Source organism: Periophthalmus magnuspinnatus, chromosome 7, assembly GCF_009829125.3.
Source record: "Periophthalmus magnuspinnatus isolate fPerMag1 chromosome 7, fPerMag1.2.pri, whole genome shotgun sequence".
NCBI lineage: Eukaryota > Metazoa > Chordata > Actinopteri > Gobiiformes > Gobiidae > Periophthalmus > Periophthalmus magnuspinnatus.
Genome location: NC_047132.1, coordinates 2,087,521 through 2,110,451, shown reverse-complemented (window position 1 = coordinate 2,110,451; position 22,931 = coordinate 2,087,521). Strand labels below are relative to the sequence as shown.

Below are 22,931 nucleotides of genomic sequence, written 5' to 3'. Positions count from 1 at the left end.
ACCATAATGTACAATTTATATAACCCTTAAACCAGTATGTCAAATATTTCTTACCATCAAAACTTATGTGTGCCAATTTGTGTGTTACAGAGATGTTATTTATGCTGACCCGTGGCATCTCTAGAGCCTCTCCTCTCCTCAGGACCATGGCACGTCCAGCCTCCTCTGCCCCATCATGGCTGCAGCCTCCTAGGAGCTCCACCTCTGAAGAGCTCCTCTTGCTGGAGCACAAGTATGGAGCACCTATTTACCGTCCAGTCCCCGTCATCCTGGACAGAGGTGAAGGTATGTATGCTACAGCTTTTTTTTTTTAAATTATCAATATTGTTTATTGCTTTGATTTTGAACAATGCACAATGATACACTGTTGGCTTTAAAGTTCTGACTAAACATCTAAGTCACCCAGCCACAGACCAAATGAGCTATTAAACTGGGCAGCCCGGAAGACTAAAGGGGAAGGTGAGGGAGGAGAAGGAATCTAGAAGACTAAAGGGGAGAGGGAAGGGAAAGGAGAGGTGGGCTCTGGAGGACTAAGAGGCAGAGTGAGGGCAAGGCAGGGTGGGGTCTGGAGGACTAAAGGGGAGAATGAGGAAGGGTGGGGTCTGGAGGACTAAAGGGGAGAATGAGGAGGGGTGGGGTCTGGAGGACTAAAAGGGAGAGCGATGGGGGTGGGGTCTGTATTACTAAAAGGGAGTAAGGGGAAGGAGGAATGAGGAACAGTGTAATTGATCAGACTGGCATAGACATGGATTCAGAGGTGTTTAATGTCACAGACCTCTTGAAATGTATTGGGCACTGGAGGCAGCACACACACAAGTTTTAGACTAACCTGACCAGCAACAGCAAATTTCTGATATTTGTGAGTTCACAAACTCACAAAAATCTGGCTGATGTGATGCTTCGACCAATCAGCTTGAAACTATTCATCATGGCAATATGCCATTTTTCAATGGCTTTCAGCAAGAGCCGTTACAAACTCATCAATATCAATATGTCATCAATACATCAATATGTCAGAAGCAAAGTCACATACACTACACCCATCTGGCTGTTTACAGTTCAAAGACAGAACATCTCGGTACACAGTATGATTGTTTTTAGTCTACAGAATACAAGACTTATTCTCACAGTGTGTGCCTCTGACAGGCTCTACCATTTGAAGTGAGAACTTTAGTCCTCACTTTGTACATTAGTCTTGTACACAGTCCTCCCACATCTCTATATTCCCACAGCTCTATGTTCCCACAGCTCTATGTTCCCAGTGCCCAGTGTTCCCACATCTCTATATTTCCATATTTTTTAAAAGCAAATCCCAATGTGTGTAAACCAAGGTAGGTGAGACTCATGACAGTCTTTGGATGGAGTCAGGAGTGTCTCACCCGACAACACTAGGGAATGAGAGAATGTCTGCAGTGTTTTTTTTTTTTTTTTTATGAAAGTCTACTTAGACAGCCAGTCCACAAACAAGTTTATCTCAGTGGAAAGGGAGGCAGGAAGCTTTAGCCTGTATTCTGTATTTTGTTGTCCGTTCCATGCAGTCAGTTTCCTGCATGGATTTGCCATTTCAGAAGGTCCTCTGTATAAAGCTGTGGTCTGTCTGTATGTCTACAGGGGTGTTTGTGTGGGATGTGGAGGGGCACCAGTATTATGATTTCCTGAGTGCCTGCAGCTCTCTGAACCATGGCCACAGACACCCACACATCCTGGCTGCCCTGCACGCCCAGACCTCTAAGCTCACCCAGACCTCCAGGGCCTTCCATAACAGCCTGTTGGGCCTGTATGAGGAGTACATCTGCACACTGTTCGGATACAACAAGGTTCTGCCGGCTAATACAGGTACATGCGGGTTAGGACACAGTATGCTTTAGGATAGTGTTCTAAACCAACAAAGAATACTTTAGGACAGGCTCTGCATTCACACAGTACACCTTAGCACAGAGTTCTCCACTGACACAGTACATACACTTTAAGACAGGGTACTGCAGTAACACAGTATATAAGCTTTAGTCCAGAGTTCTGCACTGACACAGTACACTTCAGGATACAGTTCTGCACTAATACAGTACATGCGCCTTAGGACACAGTATACTTTAGGACAGGGTTCTGCACTAACACAGTACATACACTTTAGGACAGGGTTCTGCACTAACACAGTACATACACTTTACGACAAAGTTCTACATTAACACAGTACATAAGCTTTAGGGCAGGGTTCTGCACTAAAATGTTAGGACATTGCATTAATATTTCGGGGGGCCCTGATGAACATGCTCTGGGCAGGGCAGCAGTGTCACCTGTGCGGTTCTCCACAGGCACAGAAGGAGGAGAGACGGCTTGTAAACTGGCACGCAGCTGGGCCTACAGAGTGAAGGGCGTCCCCAAATATCGAGCAAAAATCATATTTGCACGTAAGTGTTTTCTAGTGCTTGCTTTGACAGCACCATGGCAGTAGATAAACTGAGGCTGTACTAGTTCATTACAGGGGTTTCCAATATGTTGGTTTCTCTTTGTCTTTGAAAATATAGCAGTAAAACAGGTAACTTTGTGTGTTCATATCTCAAAGCACTAAAATTAAGATATAATATATATATATATAATATATATAATATATTTGTGTAATCCTTCAATCATGACATCCAAAGAAGGGTACTTTAAAATATCTTGACTAATTTGCTGTAATTGTGAATTAAAATAGTAAGATCTCATTGATTGCTCAAAAATGTCAGATGTGATTTTGTGTTTCAACAGAATTTTAGAATAGATGTAAATGTAAGATGAGTGGGGGAGTCATGTGTGATTATGCCATCCTCCTGTCTGTCCCATGTCCTGTGTTCCATGTTCCCACTCTCTGTCCCATGTTTTTCATGCCCCATTTTCTCTGCCCCCCTTTGTCTTCTGTCCCATGTCCATGTCCTCTATCCCCAATGCCCTTGTCTGTTTCCCATCTCTTCTGCCCATTGTCTGTTCATGTCATGTCCTCTAAAACGGTCCCATTTCCTCCATCTATTCTCCTTGTCCCTGTATCTCTTGTTCCCTCTCTGTGTGTGAGCCTGTGCATGTCCATGGCCTGACCATGGCTCTGTAGTTTCTGACTCTCATGTTTTTGAAGTAGATTCTGTTCTGCCAGCGGGACACATTCCAGCTCAGTGATGTGTTCTGGTAAGGTTCCTGTGCACTGGTCTGTGTACATACATTCTTCAGGTCTATAGTCTCACCTCATGTAGCAGTTATTCAATGTTACATTAATTACATTTTTTGAAATCACATGCCTCTATATGTTGTTGTAGCATTAGATAAACCTTTTGAAAGTTGCTTGCACTTAATTTGCCATTTGGGTTAGACTGATCTTTAATATTAGTGTTAAGGCCAAGTTATTGTAAAAGTCTGCATTAGAATGGAATTGTTTGTGTGTACTGCTGTCAAACAGTCCTTCCAAAGTTAACTTAACAAAGTCCTGTTGCAGATGGGAACTTCTGGGGCCGCACTATGGCTGCCTTCTCCAGCTCCTCAGATGTCAGCAGCACAGGGGACTTTGGGCCTTTCATGCCCGGCTTCCAGCTCATCCCATACAATGATATTCCTGGGCTGGAGGTGAGTCCCATACTTTGGTACAGAAGACAGCCTGAAAGTTTGAACAAATAATGCCAAGCAAAGGTCTCCTTAGGAAAATAGACCTTAAGTTCTATTTCAGTTCCAAATCATTCTTAAAACAGGCCTCTGCAGCTAATTCAATATTTTAAAAAGATGCAACCAGGAACAAAACAGCAAAAAACAAACATAAACAAAACTAGTAATTTCTCCTCAAACACTGACTTGTGATAAAGTGTCGTATTTCCAGTGATAGCAACAAATATGGTCATATGATATGAATATCTTTTTGTGAACTGCCGAGACGGCTTTATGATTAAAATGTATAATTAGACTTGATTTTATAACATGAGTCAGTACCTCACATAGCAGATCCCTGCCCAGTACCAGAGCTGCTCAAAATGTGGCTTTACGGTCCGTTCACTTTTTTTACATTACAGGCACACTTTAGCACATTGTAATATCATCTGAGCCAGGCCTTTGTAAGTACAATGTTTTGTGTCTGACTGAGCTTCTGTACCCCCAGAGAGCGCTGCAGGACCCGCACACCGCTGCCTTCATGGTGGAGCCCATTCAGGGTGATGGGGGGGTGGTGGTGCCTGACCCCGGATACCTGATCCAAATCCGACAGCTCTGCAACAAGTACAATGTATGTGACACAACAGAGCCTGGGGAAAGTAGTCCCCAGTGCAGAACCATTTTGTACTTTAAATGTGTGTATGTGTGCATGTATGGGCTGCACTGATTTTCTATCAAGCTAAACTTTAAAGGTGCACTTCATAACTTTTTTGGTAAAAGGTGTACATGTCACCTACGTGTCTGCATGGAAATATTATTGCCTAGAATGTTCCATAGTGTGGCATTAAAATTATCTTACATCTGGGGAGAGGCACTCAAAGTAAGAATGTATCTTTATAAGGAATTTTTGAGTGATAAAAGTCACCTGTAATTAAATAAATGCTAGGTAGACATTTCAAGCAAAGAAATACCAAGCAGGTGGCAGAGCCCTGTCCAGAATGCTCTGTGCACCTTTACAGTAGTGTAAACGTCCATTTTCTTCCGCTTATCCGGTGGCGGGTCACGGGGGCAGCAGTTTAAGCAGGGACTCCCAGACTTCCCCCACCCCAGACATGTCCTCCAGCTCCTCCAGTGGGACTCCAAGGCGTTCCCAGGCCAGCCGAGAGACATAGTCCCTCCAGCGTGTCTTGGGCCTTCCCTGGGGCCTGGTGAGACATGCCCGGAACACCTCCTTAGGGAGGCATCCAGGAGGCATCCTGAGCAGATGCCCGAGCCACCTCAGATGGCTCCTCACAATGTGTAGGAGCAGCAGCTCTACTCCGAGCTCTCATGTGACTGAGCTCCTCACCCCATCTCCATCTTGTGGAGGAAACCCATTTTGGCCACTTATATCCGCAGTGTCGTCCTTTCGGTCATTACCCAGAGCTCATGACCATAGGTGAGGGTAGGAACGTAGATTGACTGGTAAATCGAGAGCTTTGCCTTTCGACTCAGTTCCTTCTTTACCACGACGGTCTGATACAGTGACCCCATCACTGAGGATGCTGTATACCGATCCGCTTGTCAATTGGACGCTCCATCTGTCCCTCACTCGTGAACAAGATTCTTAAACCCCTCCACTTGAGGCAGAGACTCTGCACCCACCCAGAGGGCAAGCCACCTTTTTCCGGTCAAGAACCATGGCCTTGGATTTGGAGGAGCTAATTCTCATCCCAGCCGCTTCACACTCAGCTGCAAACCGCCCCAGTGCCTGCTGCAGGTCCTGGCTCGAAGAAGCCATCAGGACAACATCATCCACAACAAGCAGCAATGAGATCTTGTGGTTCCTGAGCCAGACCCCCTCCGGCTCCTTGACTGCGTCTAGAAATTCTGTCCATAAATGTAATGAACAGAACTGGTGACAAAGGGCAGCCCTGGCGGAGTCCAACATGCACTGGGAGCAGGTCTGACTTAGTGCCGGCAATGCGAACACAGCTCCTGCTCCGGTCATACAGGGACGAGCCCTTAGCAAAGCGTCCCGGACCCCATACTCCCGGAGTACCCCCAAAAGGACACCACGAGGACACCACACAGTCGAATGCCTTCTCCAGATCCACAAAACACATGTGGACTGGTTGGGCAAACTCCCATAAACATTTCAGCATCCAGTGTTCCGCGACCAGGACGAAAACCACACTGCTCCTCCTGAATCCGAGGTTCGACTGTTGGACGGATTCTACTGTCCGGTACCTGTAATAGACCTTACCGGGAAGGCTGAGGAGTGTGATTCCCCTGTAATTGGAACACAGCCTCCGGTCCCCCTTCTGGACCACCACCCCGTTCTGCCAGTCCAGAGTTACCGTCCCCAAACGCTGCACAATGTTGTAGAGACATGTCAGCCAAGACAGCTCCACAACATCCAGATACCTGAGGTACTCAGGACGGATCTCATCCACCCCCAGGGCCTTAACACTGAGGAGCTTGCCAACCATCTCAGTGACTTCAGCCAGGGTGATGGACGAGTCGGCCTCCGGGTCCCTAGTCTCTGCTTCCTCCTCGAAAGACGTGACTGGGGATGTTGTCAGATGGTGAAAGGAATACTTGAGGATCTCCTCAATCCCACAGTCGGGGTCAGCAGCTCTCCACCCGCACTGTAAACAGTGTTGGTGAAGCACTGCTTCCCCCTCCTGAGGCGTCGGATGGCCAGAATTTCTTTGAGGCCTTTTGTATGATGAACAAGAGGGTCACGTCCATGCGCCTTCAGGTCAGTGACAGGTCTCTCACTATTTTGGCGGTCTACGGGCCAAACAGCAGTGTACAGTATCCAGCCTTCTTAGAGTCCCTGGGGTGGTAATAGACAGTGCACCGACCGGGACTCCGTTGTTCTCCTGGGGGACTTCAATGCCCATGTGTTTGGACATTTCAAACTCTGTCCAAAGCCCTTTGCAAAGTTCAGATGGAGGTGTGTGTGGCTGTTTGGCAGGTGCTGTGGATCGCAGACGAGGTGCAGACTGGAATGGGTCGGACTGGCCGCAGATTGGCTGTAGACCATGAGAATGTGCGCCCAGACATCCTGATCCTGGGCAAGTCCCTGTCCGGAGGAGTCTACCCTGTAAGTTCCCTGCTCAAATACGTACAAATTTCACATGTTGATTGGGTCTTGGAGTCATGGAATTAGATTCCCCATGAATCAGGATTTTCTAAGCATCTAGCCCCCTCCAGGGCTAGGTCCCACTAGCTGTCACCACTACTTATCATTATTTGCCTGGAGAGTAGTAGTCCTGGGCAGGGGTGGTGTGGGGTCTGCCCCTTTTAGAGACTGTGTGGTTGGTTTAGTTAAAATTTAAATAAAATGTATAAGATTTTTATGACATCACATATTTACCTATGACACAGCCTTGAGCAACTCTGCCTCATTCCTACTCTTATAGGGGGATCACAGGTGGTCACCTCTGCTTTTTGCAGATGATGTACCAGTGTGAAATTGCTCATAGTGGTATTATAGGATCTGTAGATAATTCCTCTGTGTTTGACAGGTGTCGGCAGTGCTGTGTGACGACCACATAATGTCCACCATCAGGGTGGGGCAGTACGGCTCCACGTTCGGGGGGAACCCTGTAGCATGCTGCGTGGCCATGGCTGCTCTGCAGGTTATGGAGGATGAGAAGCTGGCGGAGAACGCAGCTGTCATGGGCCAAATACTGCACAAAGGTCTGAGCAAACTGCCCAAAGATATAGTGAAGGAGGTCAGAGGAAGAGGCCTCCTACAGGGACTGGTCATCAGAGAGACCAAAGGTGCAGGTCCCCAACTCACACTGCACTGGAGCACTGTGGCACTGTGCAGATAACTGATTTCTCATTGAAACTACCAGATCATCAGTTTAAAAAGTTTTAATAACATATAGCAATAGCAAAATCTCAACATTAAATACCAAAACAAGTATAATTTATATCATATAATTTTATTATGTCATTGAAAAGTACTGAATTCAAATCAATGTGTTATTATATTATTACTACAATACTTGAATATAAAATACATCAATCACTAAACTACATCTCCTGTAGAGTGACAGATCACCTAACACTGTATTTCATGGCTGTGGTGTTTCAGACTGGGATGCGTGGAAGGTGTGCCTGCGTCTTCGTGACAATGGACTTTTGGCCAAAAACACCAGTCACGGCTCGGTGATTCGCCTGGCTCCGCCCCTCATCATCAAGGAGCACGAGATGCAGGAGTGTGTGGACATCATCCAGAGGACCATCATGTCCTTCTGAGGCCTCATCTTTATACAGAGACATCTGGTTCTGTATAGAGATATTTGTACAGTCCAATAGGTCAAAGTGATTTGTTTTTATATAAGGTTTATACATTGACACTAAGGTCCTCTTCACACATGTTAGTGTACCCTGGATTTAGTTCTGTTTACTTTACTTTTGGCTAAATACATCGTTAGGACAACAGGCGCTGGAGGCAAAGGAAAATCTTTTTGGACGACACAGACAGACGCAGGTTTACCTACACAGACAGAGGCAAGAGGAGACTAGTCTCCTTCTGGAGATTGACATTAAGTTGATCCAAATTGCCTTATCAGACGAACACAAACAGCAGCACTGCAGTGCCCATTCATACAAATATTGTCTATCCGAGTGCTTTTTTTTTGCTGATTCCACTGTCACTGTTACTGTCACCGCAGACTGTGTAGGTCAGCCATGTTCACTGCAGACTCGCCCACTTTTAATGTTGTCTTCACACTGGCCCAAGTGCACCGCTCTTGGAGCAAATACTCTTTTACGTCGACTTAACTAGTGGCAATATGAAAATGACCTAAGGCTCTATTATCCTGTTATTTGCACACAGAGCAGGCATAGGGGGACCTGTCCACTGCATTCATCCTGACACTCAAACAGGGGTGCTAGTGAACACAGCCCAGATGTGGAAACAGAACAAATAGTCTTTTAAAAGTGACTTCAGTATTTTGGATGCCCTCTCACTGACTACCTTTTTAACTAGTGCACTTTTTTGTCCATTTTGGTGACTTCTCACTGACTTCAAGCTGTTGGTTGTTGAATATACTACAGACAGTACAAAACAGTTGGACAGCTAACTGCTTCTGATCTGCGTACACGTGTGATCAGGGAAGTGCACTGACTTTTATCTCTGTTTTCACAGTTGTGTTTCAGAAACATAGCTTGTGCGTTTGTAAGAAAACCTTGTTAGTGTAAGTGCATGGTACTGTGCTTTATTGTGTTTATATCCCAAGTATGTGAATTATTAATGCAATCTGATGGCAGAAGTGAGGGAGAGTGCAGCTCAACTCTACCTTACTCACTACTGTGATGTGTGCTCTGGGTGCCTCTAGCTGTTATTTTAAAACATAAATAGTCTAATTATTTCAACCATTCGGATTCTAGGCCAAAAAATAAAAATACCAAAATTATACACATTTTATTAGAAACAAGACACACCCACAGTAGTTCAATGCAGGGACCAATGGTTATTTGAATTGCCCAAAAGATCAAAAACCTACACATGTTGAATCTTTGATTAATGCCAGTACATACCACACTGATGAATATTTTGCATTTGATCATTTGTGCAGATAAAAATATTGAAAATTCTATCATATACAGAAATTCTACCACAGAATTGTAACCTGCCATCCTGATCAATGTTAAAGTACATATGACAGGTTTTTCAGTGTTTTTCCTGCTGGATAAGGTATTGGCTTTTTAAAAACCTTTCAACTGATATATCCTGGCTGGACATAGAAATCAAAGTAATCAGACCGTAAGCCCAGAAAGTCCCCAGAATGTTTGAACTTTTATTTCTACAAAGTTGTTCTGTAATTACATGAGAGATAAAGAACAGCTATATAGCACATTTAGATCTTATTTTTATTTAAAGCAAAATAAGTTCTATTTTTGGTCTCTGCAATGGTATTGGCTGATGTCATGTATCAGCAGATACTTGAAAGCTAATGGAAGGATCAAAATCGGTATCAGAACTGAAAAAGCTGGATTGGTCCATCCCTAAAATATTTATCATAGCTTTACATCCGTTAAGTGGCGGTTTGTGGAAAAAAGTTGAAAAGAAAAGTACAAAAATACAGGAAATAGTGACAAGTTCTAAAACCAAATCCCTCTATGTCACCAATATGGAAAATTTACACACAAGGAAGAAATTTTTATCACAGTTTAAACCTTCATTTCACAAAATAATGATTTTGTCATATATTCTTTTAAGTCTAATCATAACTATTGTGCAATTTAAACAAGTTTTGGCCCTTGTTAACATTATGTTTAGTGAAAAAGTACTTTAACCTGTCATATGCACTTTAAGGTATAGCAATTTGTGATGTTAAAATGCCATGGTCGAGCCCAGTCAGGTGGTCGGCTGTTAACCATGTGACTTTTGGCCAAACACTGTATTAAGTGGAATCCATTAAGGTGGCAGTTTACTTTTATTTAAACAATATAGGGGAATATATTTTAGTACAAAACCTTTAATGATAAGTGCATGTACAAGATGCTAACACGGGGTTATTGCATGTTTACATAATAATGGTTAGAAAAACTGTAATCTTCTTGTATGATTTTCTGAAATAAACTAAATATGAGAGCTTCAGCTGTCGTTGTCTTTGCTCATTTGTACACTACCAGAGGACAGTGAGTCCGGGACAGTTGGTCAGATCTGTCTTGGAGGGGTAGACCACCTTCAGGCTGCCGTCTGGGTCCACTGTCCGCACCTGCTGCACTGTCAGCTCGCTGGTGGAATTGTTGGAGGGGGCAGGGATTTCACCGTCTGTCCCCGCCTCTTCTGCATGCTCGGATGTAAACCGGTTGAGCTCACACATTTTCTATGAGGAGTTACCTTAGGTTAGTGCAGTGTACAGAAAAGATTACCAACATAAGAATAGTAACAATAACATATGTAAATTATTATTCAAATTTCTTTTTCATTGTAAACTATAATAAATTAACTGAACTAAAATGGCTCAATAAAAGAAACAGGTTCACTGACTTAAGTTCAAAACTGCAGAATTCATAAGCCCTGCCTCTAAATAATGAAATTTCACCATAACAAGCAGCAAATATTCATTTACATGTTTTTACAAATGTACTCTGAATTTGTAAATAATTGCAAGTAAATACAGAGAAGTGGGTGGGAATAGGGGTAGGAGAAAAAAGGAATTTTCTGACCACTTAAGAGTTGACTGAATACTGAATTTAAGACTTGAGACCAAATGATGAGGAAGCTCATAAAAATACATTTTACACAATATGTCCCCTTTAGTCCCAGGAGTGTGAGATTGACAGGCGGATCGGTGCAGCTTCTGCGGTGATGCGGTCGCTGTATCGGCCCGTTGTGGTAAAGAAGGAGCTAAGCCGGAAGGCAAAGCTCTTGATTTACCGGTCAATCTGCATTCCTATATTATATTATTATTTTAATGTCTTTTCTATTCTGTAAAGCACTTTGAATTATTTTGTGTATCAATTATGCTATACAAATAAACTTGCCTTGTCTTGCCTATTGCACAAAAATACCTTAAAAACTGTGAGCGGGGTCACTCTCCACAGATCTGACATGTAACTCTGCCTGATGGCATCAACCGCTTGTCTCCATGGAGACAGAAAAGTTTAATGCCATGCTGTGGGACATTCCAGGCAAAGCATTAAAATCTTCATGAAGACCAGCATTTGGTGGACCAAAAAAGTGACAGAGTGCAGCTTTAACTAGATTATACAATAAAAACTAATTTTAGAAAGGAGTTCCATAAACACAACCCATTATCAAACAAATTACTACTAAACTACTAACCACTAAAATCATGTTACCAACCTCTCTGGTGCACATGTGCAGAGTTATTCATTGACATAATATTTCTACTACACCTTTTCTTTTATTTTTAGCAGAAAAACAGAACATACCAGAATGAGAGTGTCCATGATATCTTTACAGGTTTGCAGACTGGTGGCACTGGTCACCTCCACAAAAAGCTCCGAGGTCGTCTTACTGATCTGGACAATCCAAATTGATAGAAATGTCATACTCATACTCTCTCAAAGACAGTGCGCTCCCCATCAGTATTAGGAACCTGGCAGAAGCTAGACCAAACTTTTGTCACTAAGGGCCAATATTGTAACATATTCAAAGCAGAGGGCCAGAAACTGTTGGTAAATACAGTGGATCATTCAAATGGTGCAACTAAAGGTACAGTGGGACAGCTTTCACTTTCACTGTACTTTTTATAAGGCTTGGAACATTGATTTGCATCACAATGCAACGTGATGTTATTGCAGTGTTTTCCAAGACTCTAGTGCCACAAGTGATCCAGGTTTGAATCATTTTACATAAGACAATTTAAGGAGTAAATCTCCTCTTAATGAGAAACTTTTTGAGGTAATATTGGCAGAATTTATTAAATCTGTGGTAAAAATGTTCTGCCTATAATAATTTGGGTCAATTCAGCAGGAGACCTGAGGGCTAATAAAAATTTGTCTGAGGGCCGCATTTGGTCCCTGGGTCATAGTTGGGACGCCCCTGAGCTAGACTGAAATACCAGCACTAATACAGTTGCTTGTTGTTTTAATTAGTCACAGCCGCAGGCAATTTGGTAGCTACAGTCTATGATAGAAAAACAATATTCTGTAATCAAATAGAATTTTCATTTTGGAAAATGTTTGTGTACTTGTACTGCAGACAGGAAGAAGGATCTCTAAAAATCTTTAAAAGGAAAGTCAGCAAGACCAATGCAAAGCTAACTATCACCACAATAACAATAGATGCCCAAATTACAGGCTAGGACCACATCACAACCAGTGAAATCTAAATTTATGATATTATTAGATATGATTTAGATATACAGATGAAGCATGCTGGAAGCAGACTGCAGAGAGCAGCTGCAATTGGCTCGATAAGGAGAGGCTTCCAGTAGGGGCCTGGTTGATGCTGTTTTTTATAGTTAAACAGAGCACATGAGGGGAGGGGACTTGGGGAATGGGAGGTGTTGCTGGGGAGCAGTGAGGGGTGGATCTGCCAGCCTGTTGAGACATGGCTATGTTACTGAACATACCTGAACTTCACTAGCATAAATTTAAAGGTAGGAGTGCAGGCTGTCTACTCTAAGGTACTATACTCACAACTAAACCTGTACTGCCAGTGCCTTAACCTGCAGACAGAGGACACATACAAGTAGGCCTGTCACAATAATTACTATATCGTTCAATATTTTAAAGCTGGAACAATATATATTATTTCTGTAATACAATCAAACTGGGGCTTCTATGGCTAATTATTACTTCATTGTGCTATTTATTTGTTGCCGCTCAAGCCTTTTAATGATACTGTCTCATGGTTTACTGTGATTATTTTGCATTACTGTTATTGCGTCAGTGGCATAGAGCAGTTTCAATATTATAATTTCTGGCAATATTTCTCTGTAGCAATATATCATGCTTCAAAATTTGCTATTGTGACAGGTCTACATACAACTTTGTCTCATTCTAAGTATATAGACAGGCCATCCCTCATGTGAAAGCTGAGAAACTCCAGACTTAATTCGCTGAGCTGCAGAGGCTGTGCTAGCACTGATTAATAATTACAAAAATATTGGACATGATGGGCAAGTTGTTGAGGTTATAATTTGGTGTTTTGGTTTCCAAGATGATTATCTAATCAGAAAGTAGAATGAGCCTCACATGAGTCTCTCATTTGGGTTGTTGGTTTCAATACTGAAATCCAGTTGCTAAAGACTTAAAAGGACTCTCTCTGATCTGAATGGTTGCAAACAATTAGGAACAAATCAACAAATGTTTAACTCATATCTAAAAACACAGATAGGTCATGGAGGAGCGGACTCTGGAGGATTAAAGGGGATTGTGAAGGGAGAAGAGGGCTGATGAAACTGACCGGTAAATGACCGTCTCACCTTGGTGTGCTCACTGTTGGTGATGGGAGGGAAGGACACCACCCTCCCCTCTGCATCCATCAGACAGGGGTATAGAGGCTGCCCGTCCAGGAGCTGCAGGTACCTGGGTCATAGAGGTCAAATAGTCAGACCACAGTCCCTTTAAACTCGACTGAACCAGAGAGATACCTGAACTAAAATAAGCCTACATCTATTCTAGACTCTCACTTAACCAGGAGCTAACTGAATATTTGTCAAGGTAAAAGGATAGTTTTCACCCTTAGTTTTACCCAACTAAAAATCAAGCCTGACTAAGCATTTCAAGTAAGTAAGAAGAGTCTAGAACTAAAAGGGCTAAGGGGACAAGACCAGACTGACCAGGACTAAACCAGGTCTTTTTTGACATTTTAAAAAATCTATTCATATAGATATTTTTATAGGTTGTTTTGCAGATGATACACATTTTACGCACTTTTATTATGCGCTAACAAAAAAGGGTGCTTCTCTGTTCCCTAGAATCCTTCCTCTGCAGTGGGCTCCTCCGAAGTACAGCCAAGTGTCCTGCTAGCACTGAGCTAATGTTAGCACCACCTGGAGCGCCTTTGGAACAGGCTCAGGAGGGAGCGACCGCACCGTGTCAAATGTCCAAATCAACAATGGTTCAGAAGTCAATGATCCTGGCAACTGGGAAACACCCAAAGAGCTCAATGCCCATTCCCAAAACAGTCCTTTCCTCCCTCATCCTCGCCCTCCACACTACCCACATTGTGAAGTCCCCCGAGGAGGTCCCTTCATCCCTGTGGTCAGTACTCTGCTTTCAGACACACTACAATTGCTCCAACTTCTCTAGTTTAAAGGCGAACAGTAAATTAACGCCACCTTCAGGGTTGTTTCAGCATTAGTGCTGTATATATAATATACTGGCAGTGTTAAAATAAACATTGCCCCATGAATATTCGCAAATATTTCCAGTGTCTACACCAGATTAAATTTGTTCTCTCAGCATGTGGTCCAAGTCTTCATCAAATACAAGCTTGAACAAATGTGGCATGTCACATTACTGTGAAAACACAGACCAAAACGGTTGCCACTGTGAATAGTTTCATATTTAATCATGAGTTTTCAAGTGCAATTTCAGATCAGCTTCAGCTCACATTTTGCCAGTGAGTAAAAAATATCAAACATATTTATCTTGCTTCAAAAATATTTTCCAGACCTAAATGAATGCACATGCAATTATAAATGCTTAGATGACCTTCCTATTGTCTAAGTTACAACATTTACAATTCTAAATAAACCTAAATAAACATGAAAGTAAACTAGTTTGGTGTGTGTAGAATATAGGGCTGCTCTCTGGTGTTACGCACACCCGTTTAGGGGCCACCCGCACATTACTCGTGGTGCAGTGCCTTATGTGCCCCTCACCCTCAGAGCTCATTTCGGATGACACTCCCTTTTGTAGGAACGTGCAAATGAGTATTAAGGCATAGGTAAAGGAGAAGGGAGTCGGGGACCAACATTCCCTCTCAGCTCAGCAAGGCACTCCTGACCAACAGTGCCCTCTTTTGTTCACACCACACCACTACACTGAGGACACAACAGCAATATAACACGCAGCAGGTTAGTGGGACTGACATTAGTAGGAGAACATGCATCGGGTTAGTGGGACTGACATTAGTAGGAGAACATGCATTGGGTTAGTGAGACTGACTTGTGGAGGCCTGTGACGTTCTGCCTCTTCTTCTGCTTCCTCAGCTCCTCTGCCTCTAAATGCAGGTTCCTGATGAGCTCTACAGCGCTCATCTCCTTCCTCCCCAGTGCTGTGATCTGGAAGATACAGAACCTACATAGAAACCTTTTTTTACATCTTATTTTTTTTTTAAAAAAGGTGCACTTTCTAAATTTTCTAGTGTTGGGCCCACTACCTGCTCATTTCCAAAGAGATGTTATGGCTTTGTTGGCTTTGTTATGGCTAGGGATGCAGCAGTTTTTTTCAGTATCAGCTAATTTTTCAGTATTGGCAATTAAAAATTTACTGGATTAGATATTGGTTCTGTGGTTACATGAGAGACAAATAGCTCAATAACACATTTGGATTAATTGTGTCTTATTTTATGTTAGTGTAGAAATAAAATGCTGTTATCAGTCTCTACACTGGTATCAGATAATATGGGCTATCGGCAGATCGGCACATTAAACATCAGTCTCTATGGAGACAAACTAATAACAACACCAAGCCAAGTTACAGGTCAGATCTGTGGAGAAGTGAGAGTGCCTACAGTTATGCATGTTTGTTTTTCTTAGGAATAAAAAACAATAAATAAATAAATGAGATAGATTTAATGTCATACTGCAGAGTATTTCAGGCAAAGTAATATATTCATAGGGACAAGACTGTGACGGACCACATTACTTGGTGTAATGACTTTTAAAAAAACTGGATAAATTTAAAATATGGTTGTGGCTCTACCTTTAGCTGGGTTGGGGGTTTGACTCCGTAGGTCAGTGGGCCCTTGAGCAGGTGCACATCATGAGTGGCGATGGTAGCGGTGGTCCTCTTCCCACAGACGTCTTCATGGAGCTTAGTCTACAAATGTAAGAGAGAAGCAATGGCTTATATGTGTGTACCAGTCAGCACTTGGCCTTTCGAAGCGAAATATAGTCGTGATACTGAAAGGATGCTTTTTGTTTTAAGTATGTTTTTAAGTGTGTCCCTAGATTGACCTATGAAACTGTGAGAAGCACCTTTTCACTCCGTACTGCTCTCACACCAGACCTAAACACAGTTGTTTGAAAGTGGGATAAAACTCTTATTAGAGAACTATAAAGTTTCTCCTACAATGGAACAACTGAAAATCTTTCAGGAAAGAAAGAAGTCATTGACTGAAGTAATTTCAGATAAATGTGCCATGACAATGATAAAAAATAAATAAAGAGTGTTTTTAGTATCATCATGGTATCGGAATTGGTATCCAGTATTGAGGCTATTCAAGTTTGAAATTTTAGTATGATGACAACATTAGTTTTGCACAGTTTTGCACACTCTTGAGTTCTCTGTGCATGTAAACGTAGTGACTGTGAAGTGAAAGCTTTAGTCATTTTATTTTAAACATCATTATGGAGCTATAAAGTGTACATGAACTGTTGTAAAAATGAACTGACATACAGTTTAGTCCATAATGTCTGTGCCTGCTTGTATCACTTGTACCTGGGCCACGAGAAACCTCTTGAGGGCGTTGCCAGGCCTAAGGTTGAGCCCGCGAACCAAGCAGCAGACCAGGTAAGGCCGCACATCCCTGACCTCGGGGCTGACGGTCACCATGAGGGTGGGAGGGGCAGAGGACACATGAACCACGCGCACGAGCATATGGGCCACATCCTCCACGTCGTCCGCTTCCTGGGGCTGTGGAAGGGCAAAGAGAGTTTACATTTCAGTGATCATACAGTATATGTTACAACATGATTTATTTTAGAGTTTGAATAAAAGTAATAAAATTAGGTAAATACAAACATTTTGTAGCAACATGAAATGCAGAGATTCAGCAATATATTTGACAGTATGTATAGAAATAAAGTAAGGACAGTTTCCTCGTATTGTGTTTTTTTGTAAAATGTGTCAAAAACAAAATAATAAATACATATAATTATTATTTATAAATATAATAAATATAATACATAATTTAATTCATAGATAAAATATATAATATAAAATATAATCCAACTATTTGTGACTTTGCAATTACACTACGAGGGATATGGTTGAGTGCCTTCTCCAGATCCACAAATAAAAAGGAGATTGGTTGAGCAAACTCCCAACAAGGCTCGATAGAACTCCTTCTTCAGCCTGACGGCACCCCTCACTTCCGGTGTCCACCCCAGGCTCAAGGGTTGCAACCCGACACAGCTTCGAGCAGCCACATCAACATTAGAGGCGGACAACACGGCCCACTCGGTTTCCAGGTCCCCAGCTTCTCCCGGGCTGTGGGAGAAGCTCTACCGGTGTGAGTTGAAGACCCTGCGGTCAGAGGGTTCCATCAGACGTTCCCAATAGACCCTCACAATACGCTTGTGTCTGCCAGGTCTATCCGGCTTCCTCCTCCGCCAACGGACAAACTGACTAGCACTGAAGTCCAATAACAGAACACCACTCGGGTTCAGATCAGGGAGGCCAGATGTTCTTCCTGATCCACCTGTTTAGATTCTTTTCTGGTACAAGGTCCAGGACCTACTCAATAGAGAGGTTATTGCTTTGCCTGTTTCACTGGACGCCATTAAACATATCTGTCATTTATGTCATGGTAGGTTTTTATTGCACGTTGTTCAAAACAGCTTTCTCCAGCTAAACTCAGACAAGACTGAAGTCATAGTCTTTGGCCCACAGAAACACAGAGAAAGTGTCAAAAGTTACCTCCAGTCTCTCTCTCTAAAACCTTCAAATCAGGCTAGAAATCTAGGGGTAATAATGGACTCAGACTTGAACTTTAACAGCCACATCAAATCAATAACATCTGCAGCTTTTTACTATCTAAAAACATTGCAAAAATCAAAGGTATACTGTCAAAACCAGACTTGGAGAGACTTATTCATGCATTTGTCTCCAGTAGGTTAGACTACTGTAACAGCCTGCACACTGGTCTCTCCAAATGAGCGTTAAGACAGCTGCAGTACATCGAGAACACTGTTGCTCAGGTCCTGACTAGAACCAGGAAGTACGAGCACGTAAGTCCTAGCAGGCCTAGCACCAAAGGAAAGCCTGCTGCTGGTACCCAGAGTCAGGACTAAACATGGGGGATCAGTGTTTCAGTTTTATGCAGCTGAACTTGGAGTGTTTTTGGCCGGACTCATCAGTGAAGTGGAGCTGGGAACGCAGAGTGTCGTCTATCAGCTCAGAACATGTTTGCAGTCTAAAAGTTTAAAGTACAGGGTTAGCAGCTTTTACAGAGACCCAATGGAGACACAGGGAGGGCATTTGACACACAGGAACATTTCAGAAAATGTTAGTTTGAAACTACAGGTCTAAACTGCAGGGTTAGCACGTGTGTACCTCTGGAGCTCGGCCCTTCTTCTTACGCTGGGAGCCTGTCTTGGTCTTGTCTGTGTTGCGGGGCCCGTCGCTGCCCCCCTCTGATCCCACACGGGACTTCCCTCTGAGGTACTCCAGCACAGACTTGGTCTGACACCCGTTCACCATCTTCTCCAGGCGCCGGTCCCGCAAACTGTTACCTACAAAAAAACAATAGATTTTATAGTAACTACTTTTGCACATTGTAGCACTGGTATACACTTTTATATTAGAAAGCAACGTATAAAAAGCTTTTTTTTGAGCAATGTGTGAAGCAGATTGTGTGCAAGAGAGATACACAGAGGAGCGCTGCATGTTTTATATTTTATATTTGGGCGACAGTAGCTCAGTTGGTAGAGTGTTTGTCCACTGATCTGAAGGTTGCCGGTTCAAATCCTGCTCTCGACATAAAAACATCATTGGTTGAGTGGTCAGATCCACTGATCCATAGGTTGGTGGTGCGATTCTAGCTCACACAGATGAATGCTGAGTGTGAATGGGTGAGTGGCTTGTTGTAAAGCGCTTTGAGCACCTTGAAGGTGGAAAAGCGCTATAGACAAATGTGACCATTTACCATTTATAGCTTCATCATGCAGCAAATGGTTACTCTGCCTGGTAGTGTATGTTTTTGCTGAGGGACCATAACTATCACATGGTTAAGGTGCATAATTACTAATTTGAACCTTTAAAGTTGATCTCCTTGAGTTTCGGGCAGTCACTCAGAGTTAGAGGGATCTCACTCAGCTTGTTGTTGGACAAGTCCAAAATCTGAAGAGACAGACATTTTGAGGATGAAAAAATAACCACAATCTGACGGGGAAAAAACAAAAAACTTGAATGTGACATTAACAACAAACAATTAATATTTAGTTAAACTGTTTTGTACTATAAATGACATTAAACCCTTAAAACCTTTTTACAAAAATTATTTGGTGACCTAACTAATCATGATTAATGTTGATGCATTGAAAGTGATTAGACACGCTTATTTTCAGATGAAAGGACTACGTCAAAAAATTATGAATTTGTAGACCCATTTTCTAAGGCCCTAAACACAATGCACGTATCAATGGTTATATGCATACCCTCACAAAACCACCAGCACCTCCAGCAGGACACATGCGCACGGCAATGGCTCTGTGATGGTCAAGCTTGACTGTGCGCGTGCACTTTTAACAGGTCTAAAGTGAGAATAACTGGCAGGATAAGCTTGTATTTACCAGAATGGCCAGAGCAAATGCGAGGATTTCCAAAGTTGATTTGAAAGCACAAATTGATAGTCTTTCTGAACCTGGGATCCTTCAAACAACACATAATAGCCCCAGGAATATGTTGTGCCGATGGTAAATGCACAAAAACAACAACAAACACATGCTTTCTATTTTGATGGCGATACGCACCCCACACTCCCGTCAAGCGTCAAAATTAGGCTGGATTTTCTGAAATCTACGCACACGACGTGCTGTCCTTCCTTAATGCATTCTAAAAAATACGCGCCCAGAACTTGCAGTTTTTATGTTTGCGTAGGGCAAAATATAGGTGCAGGGTGTCCAAGGCCTAATAAGTAAATTACAAAGTTCAGCATTTATGGATCATAAATTTGGATATTTATTTCAAAAACAGTTAATTTCCCATTAGTTATATAGGCCCCTGCCCTCCGTCTGAAATGAGGCAAATAAATATTTTTTTTTTATTTATTTGCTTTATTTAAGAAAAATTTTTGCTATGTTTGCTACTGTAATAATTTGGAAATTAGATTTTTAGTACCGTTTTTGTTTGTTTGTATGCTATTAATGAATAATGAGTGAGCTACTGTGTTCAAGTCATTTCCCTGTGGATCAGTGAAGTTTGTTTCAAGTCCATTTCAAGTCCAAGTCACAATATTTTAATGTAAAATATCTTAGAAGCACTAGGCAAATACATATAGGCATCAGATCATCTTACACGCAGTGCTACTACTACTACTTTACTACTATGAAAAATAAGGAAATTACCTATGCTACTACTGCATAATGACTCAAAATGCTTCTATGTTAAAATTAAATAAAAATCCATTAATGCCATAAATGTCAATGCTAAAGCTCCCAGAAGAATCCCCAGCTCCAGACCTTGAGCGCGGGCAGCAGGCGGACCTCCGTGTTCAGCTCTTGCAGGAGGTTATCTGATGCCAGCACAGTACTAAGCAGCTCCAGCCTCTCGGAGAACATGTCGGGGGGCAGGCTGATCAGCTGGTTTTTGGACACATTGAGAGTGGAGAGTTTGGGACACTGGCTCAGTCCTTCGGGTAGAGTCTCCAGACGATTACAGCTCAGGTTCAGGGTGGTCAGCTCCTTCAGTCCGCACACACCCTCCGGTAAGGACCCAAGCTCATTCACAGACAGGTCCAGGACTTTCAGCGCCTGAGGACAGTTAAACATGAAATTCATGTTATATCCTTGGTAGGGTAGTCAGATAGTAATAAAAGTAGATACTCATTTGAGCAATTATTGGAAAAAAAAAAAAATTACATAAACAGGACAAACACTGTTGTCCCGATACTTAAATAGAAGGAATAGACTCGATACACAATACTGATTCCAATGCCACAATGACAATTAAAGACACAGTTTCTTTAAAGAATAGAATGTGATTTCAACATTAAATCAATCTGTGTAATCCCTCAGTCATCCTGGCAGGTTTTATAGTGGGCATATTCTAGTCTATGTGATCTTTTGGTATCAATTAGTATCAGATTTTCAATACTTCTGACAACCCTATCAAAATCGGTAACAAGTACTGACCTCTTTTCTTAGTATTATAATTTTGTTTTCCTTTTTAGTATTCTATTGTGACAAAACTATACCTACTAAATCTACCTATATATTTAAGTAAGATATTCTCTGGATAGATAGGACATGTAGTGTGGTATAGGCCTTGCTGACCCAAAAGAAGCAAGGGTTATGGGTGTGTTCGCACTTGTCCTCCTTTAACCCCAATTTAGATGCAAATGGCCCTACACACCTGCTTAACACTAGCACTGTTTAGGCTGCTTAGGTATACTTTAAAAAACAACTTGATTCTATTCGCTATACAATTTGTCAACTGGACCTCGTAGGGAGTTAAAGCAGTGATATTGTCTCTCTTTTATTATTATGTATTTTGCATTCTAACTGATATTGTTAAACGTGTGTTTTTATGCTTTTATGCTTGTGAGTGTAATTCCCCTAGATTGCTTAGTTTAAGGAAGTTTTTGTTTACTCCTGGTCTAGTCCAGGTAGAGTTTGGGGATATTCCTGGTTTAGTCCCAATTTTAATATGGTGCCAGTGTGACCACAAGCGGAGCAAGGGTAACAGGACCATATAGTAAACTGTACTAACCCTGGACTTAACAGGTACTTAACCAGGACTAAAGGAGTAAATCAGGACTAAACAAGGTCCAGACTAACGAAGGTGTGTATAGGCTATCATGGTTTACACAGGACTGAACTATAACTAAATCGGGAACTAAAAGACAGTAAAGCAAACCAGGACCTGACCCCATACAAAACAAAGTCTAAAAAAGTCAGAATTAAAGACTAAACTACCACTAGACCAGCTAACATGCACTATGGATCTACAGTGGTGGCTTTACCTGCAGAGTGTCCACTCGGGGGACAGAGACCAGCTTGTTCCTGCACAGCACCAGACTCTGGAGGTTGGTCAGGAGTCGGATGTCCTCATGGAGCTGCGTGAGACTGGGACACTGGGACACCTCCAAGTAGTTGAGCAGAGTGAGGGAGTAGACCGCAGAGGACAGTCCACCGGCTGTGGACACCCTCCTGTCCACGGTTGGGCCCTGTAGTACCAGCTCACGCCTTTTTTCCGAAGCTGCCTTCTTGATCTCAGGCCATTCGTGTCCATCTCCTCCTCCACCGTCCATGCTGCTACTACTGCCAAGGAACTGCCGAGGGGGCGCACAATGACGTCACTTCCGTAAACCAAACGACAAAGTGAAAGAAAAAGTATTATATATTTATTTAAACATGCAGAATGTGTGTCAATAATCCAGCTACATGTTGCATTACAAAAAAATAACAGAACTTTAATATTGTAAAGAACGTGCGTAAACAAAAAAAAACAACAACAAAAAAACAAAAAACTATTATTATTTATTTTAACATGCAGAATGTCTAACAAAAAAGTACCTGCATTTTACATTAACAAAGAATAAGATAATTTCACGTTCAATATTGTAAAAGGCGTGCGCAAAAAAGAATAGAAACATAACCGTGTATGGGTTGTCACGCATTTTGTCCCAGTGGAGATGCCGTAGATTAATAACTGATCATATTTATTTATCCGTATTATGGTCCAGAATATGTTGTTTTTTGTTTTTGTTTTTTACCTATTAGATT

At 42.2% G+C, this 22,931-nt stretch overlaps 2 protein-coding genes across 5 annotated transcripts; one reads left to right on the top strand and one right to left on the bottom strand.

Annotated features, from left to right (window-relative positions):
• Window positions 1-110: 110 nt before the first annotated feature.
• On the top strand, window positions 111-7,889 carry LOC117373528 (ornithine aminotransferase, mitochondrial-like). 4 transcript variants are annotated; one of them, XM_033969580.2, is made up of 8 exons: window positions 111-285; window positions 1,612-1,836; window positions 2,313-2,408; window positions 3,464-3,591; window positions 4,115-4,237; window positions 6,569-6,697; window positions 7,122-7,380; window positions 7,700-7,889. In XM_033969580.2, the coding sequence occupies exons 1-8, from the start codon at window positions 147-149 to the stop codon at window positions 7,861-7,863; spliced, it is 1,263 nt and encodes a 420-aa protein (XP_033825471.2). In that variant the 5' UTR covers window positions 111-146; the 3' UTR covers window positions 7,864-7,889. The 4 variants fall into 4 exon arrangements, with proteins under 4 accessions (XP_033825471.2, XP_033825470.1, XP_055078877.1 ...); XM_033969579.2 differs by lacking the exons at window positions 111-285; window positions 1,612-1,836 and adding an exon at window positions 3,113-3,159; XM_055222902.1 differs by lacking the exons at window positions 111-285; window positions 1,612-1,836 and adding an exon at window positions 3,110-3,159.
• A 1,127-nt stretch (window positions 7,890-9,016) lies between these two features.
• lrrc47 (leucine rich repeat containing 47) lies at window positions 9,017-22,488 on the bottom strand. The gene is made up of 10 exons (XM_033969543.2): window positions 22,169-22,488; window positions 20,667-20,957; window positions 19,242-19,326; window positions 18,541-18,719; window positions 16,705-16,899; window positions 15,967-16,083; window positions 15,208-15,323; window positions 13,518-13,620; window positions 11,518-11,607; window positions 9,017-10,445 (listed from the first exon to the last, which is right to left on the bottom strand). Exons 1-10 carry the CDS (start codon window positions 22,454-22,456, stop codon window positions 10,242-10,244), a joined length of 1,668 nt encoding a protein of 555 aa, XP_033825434.1. The 5' UTR covers window positions 22,457-22,488; the 3' UTR covers window positions 9,017-10,241.
• Window positions 22,489-22,931: the final 443 nt, after the last annotated feature.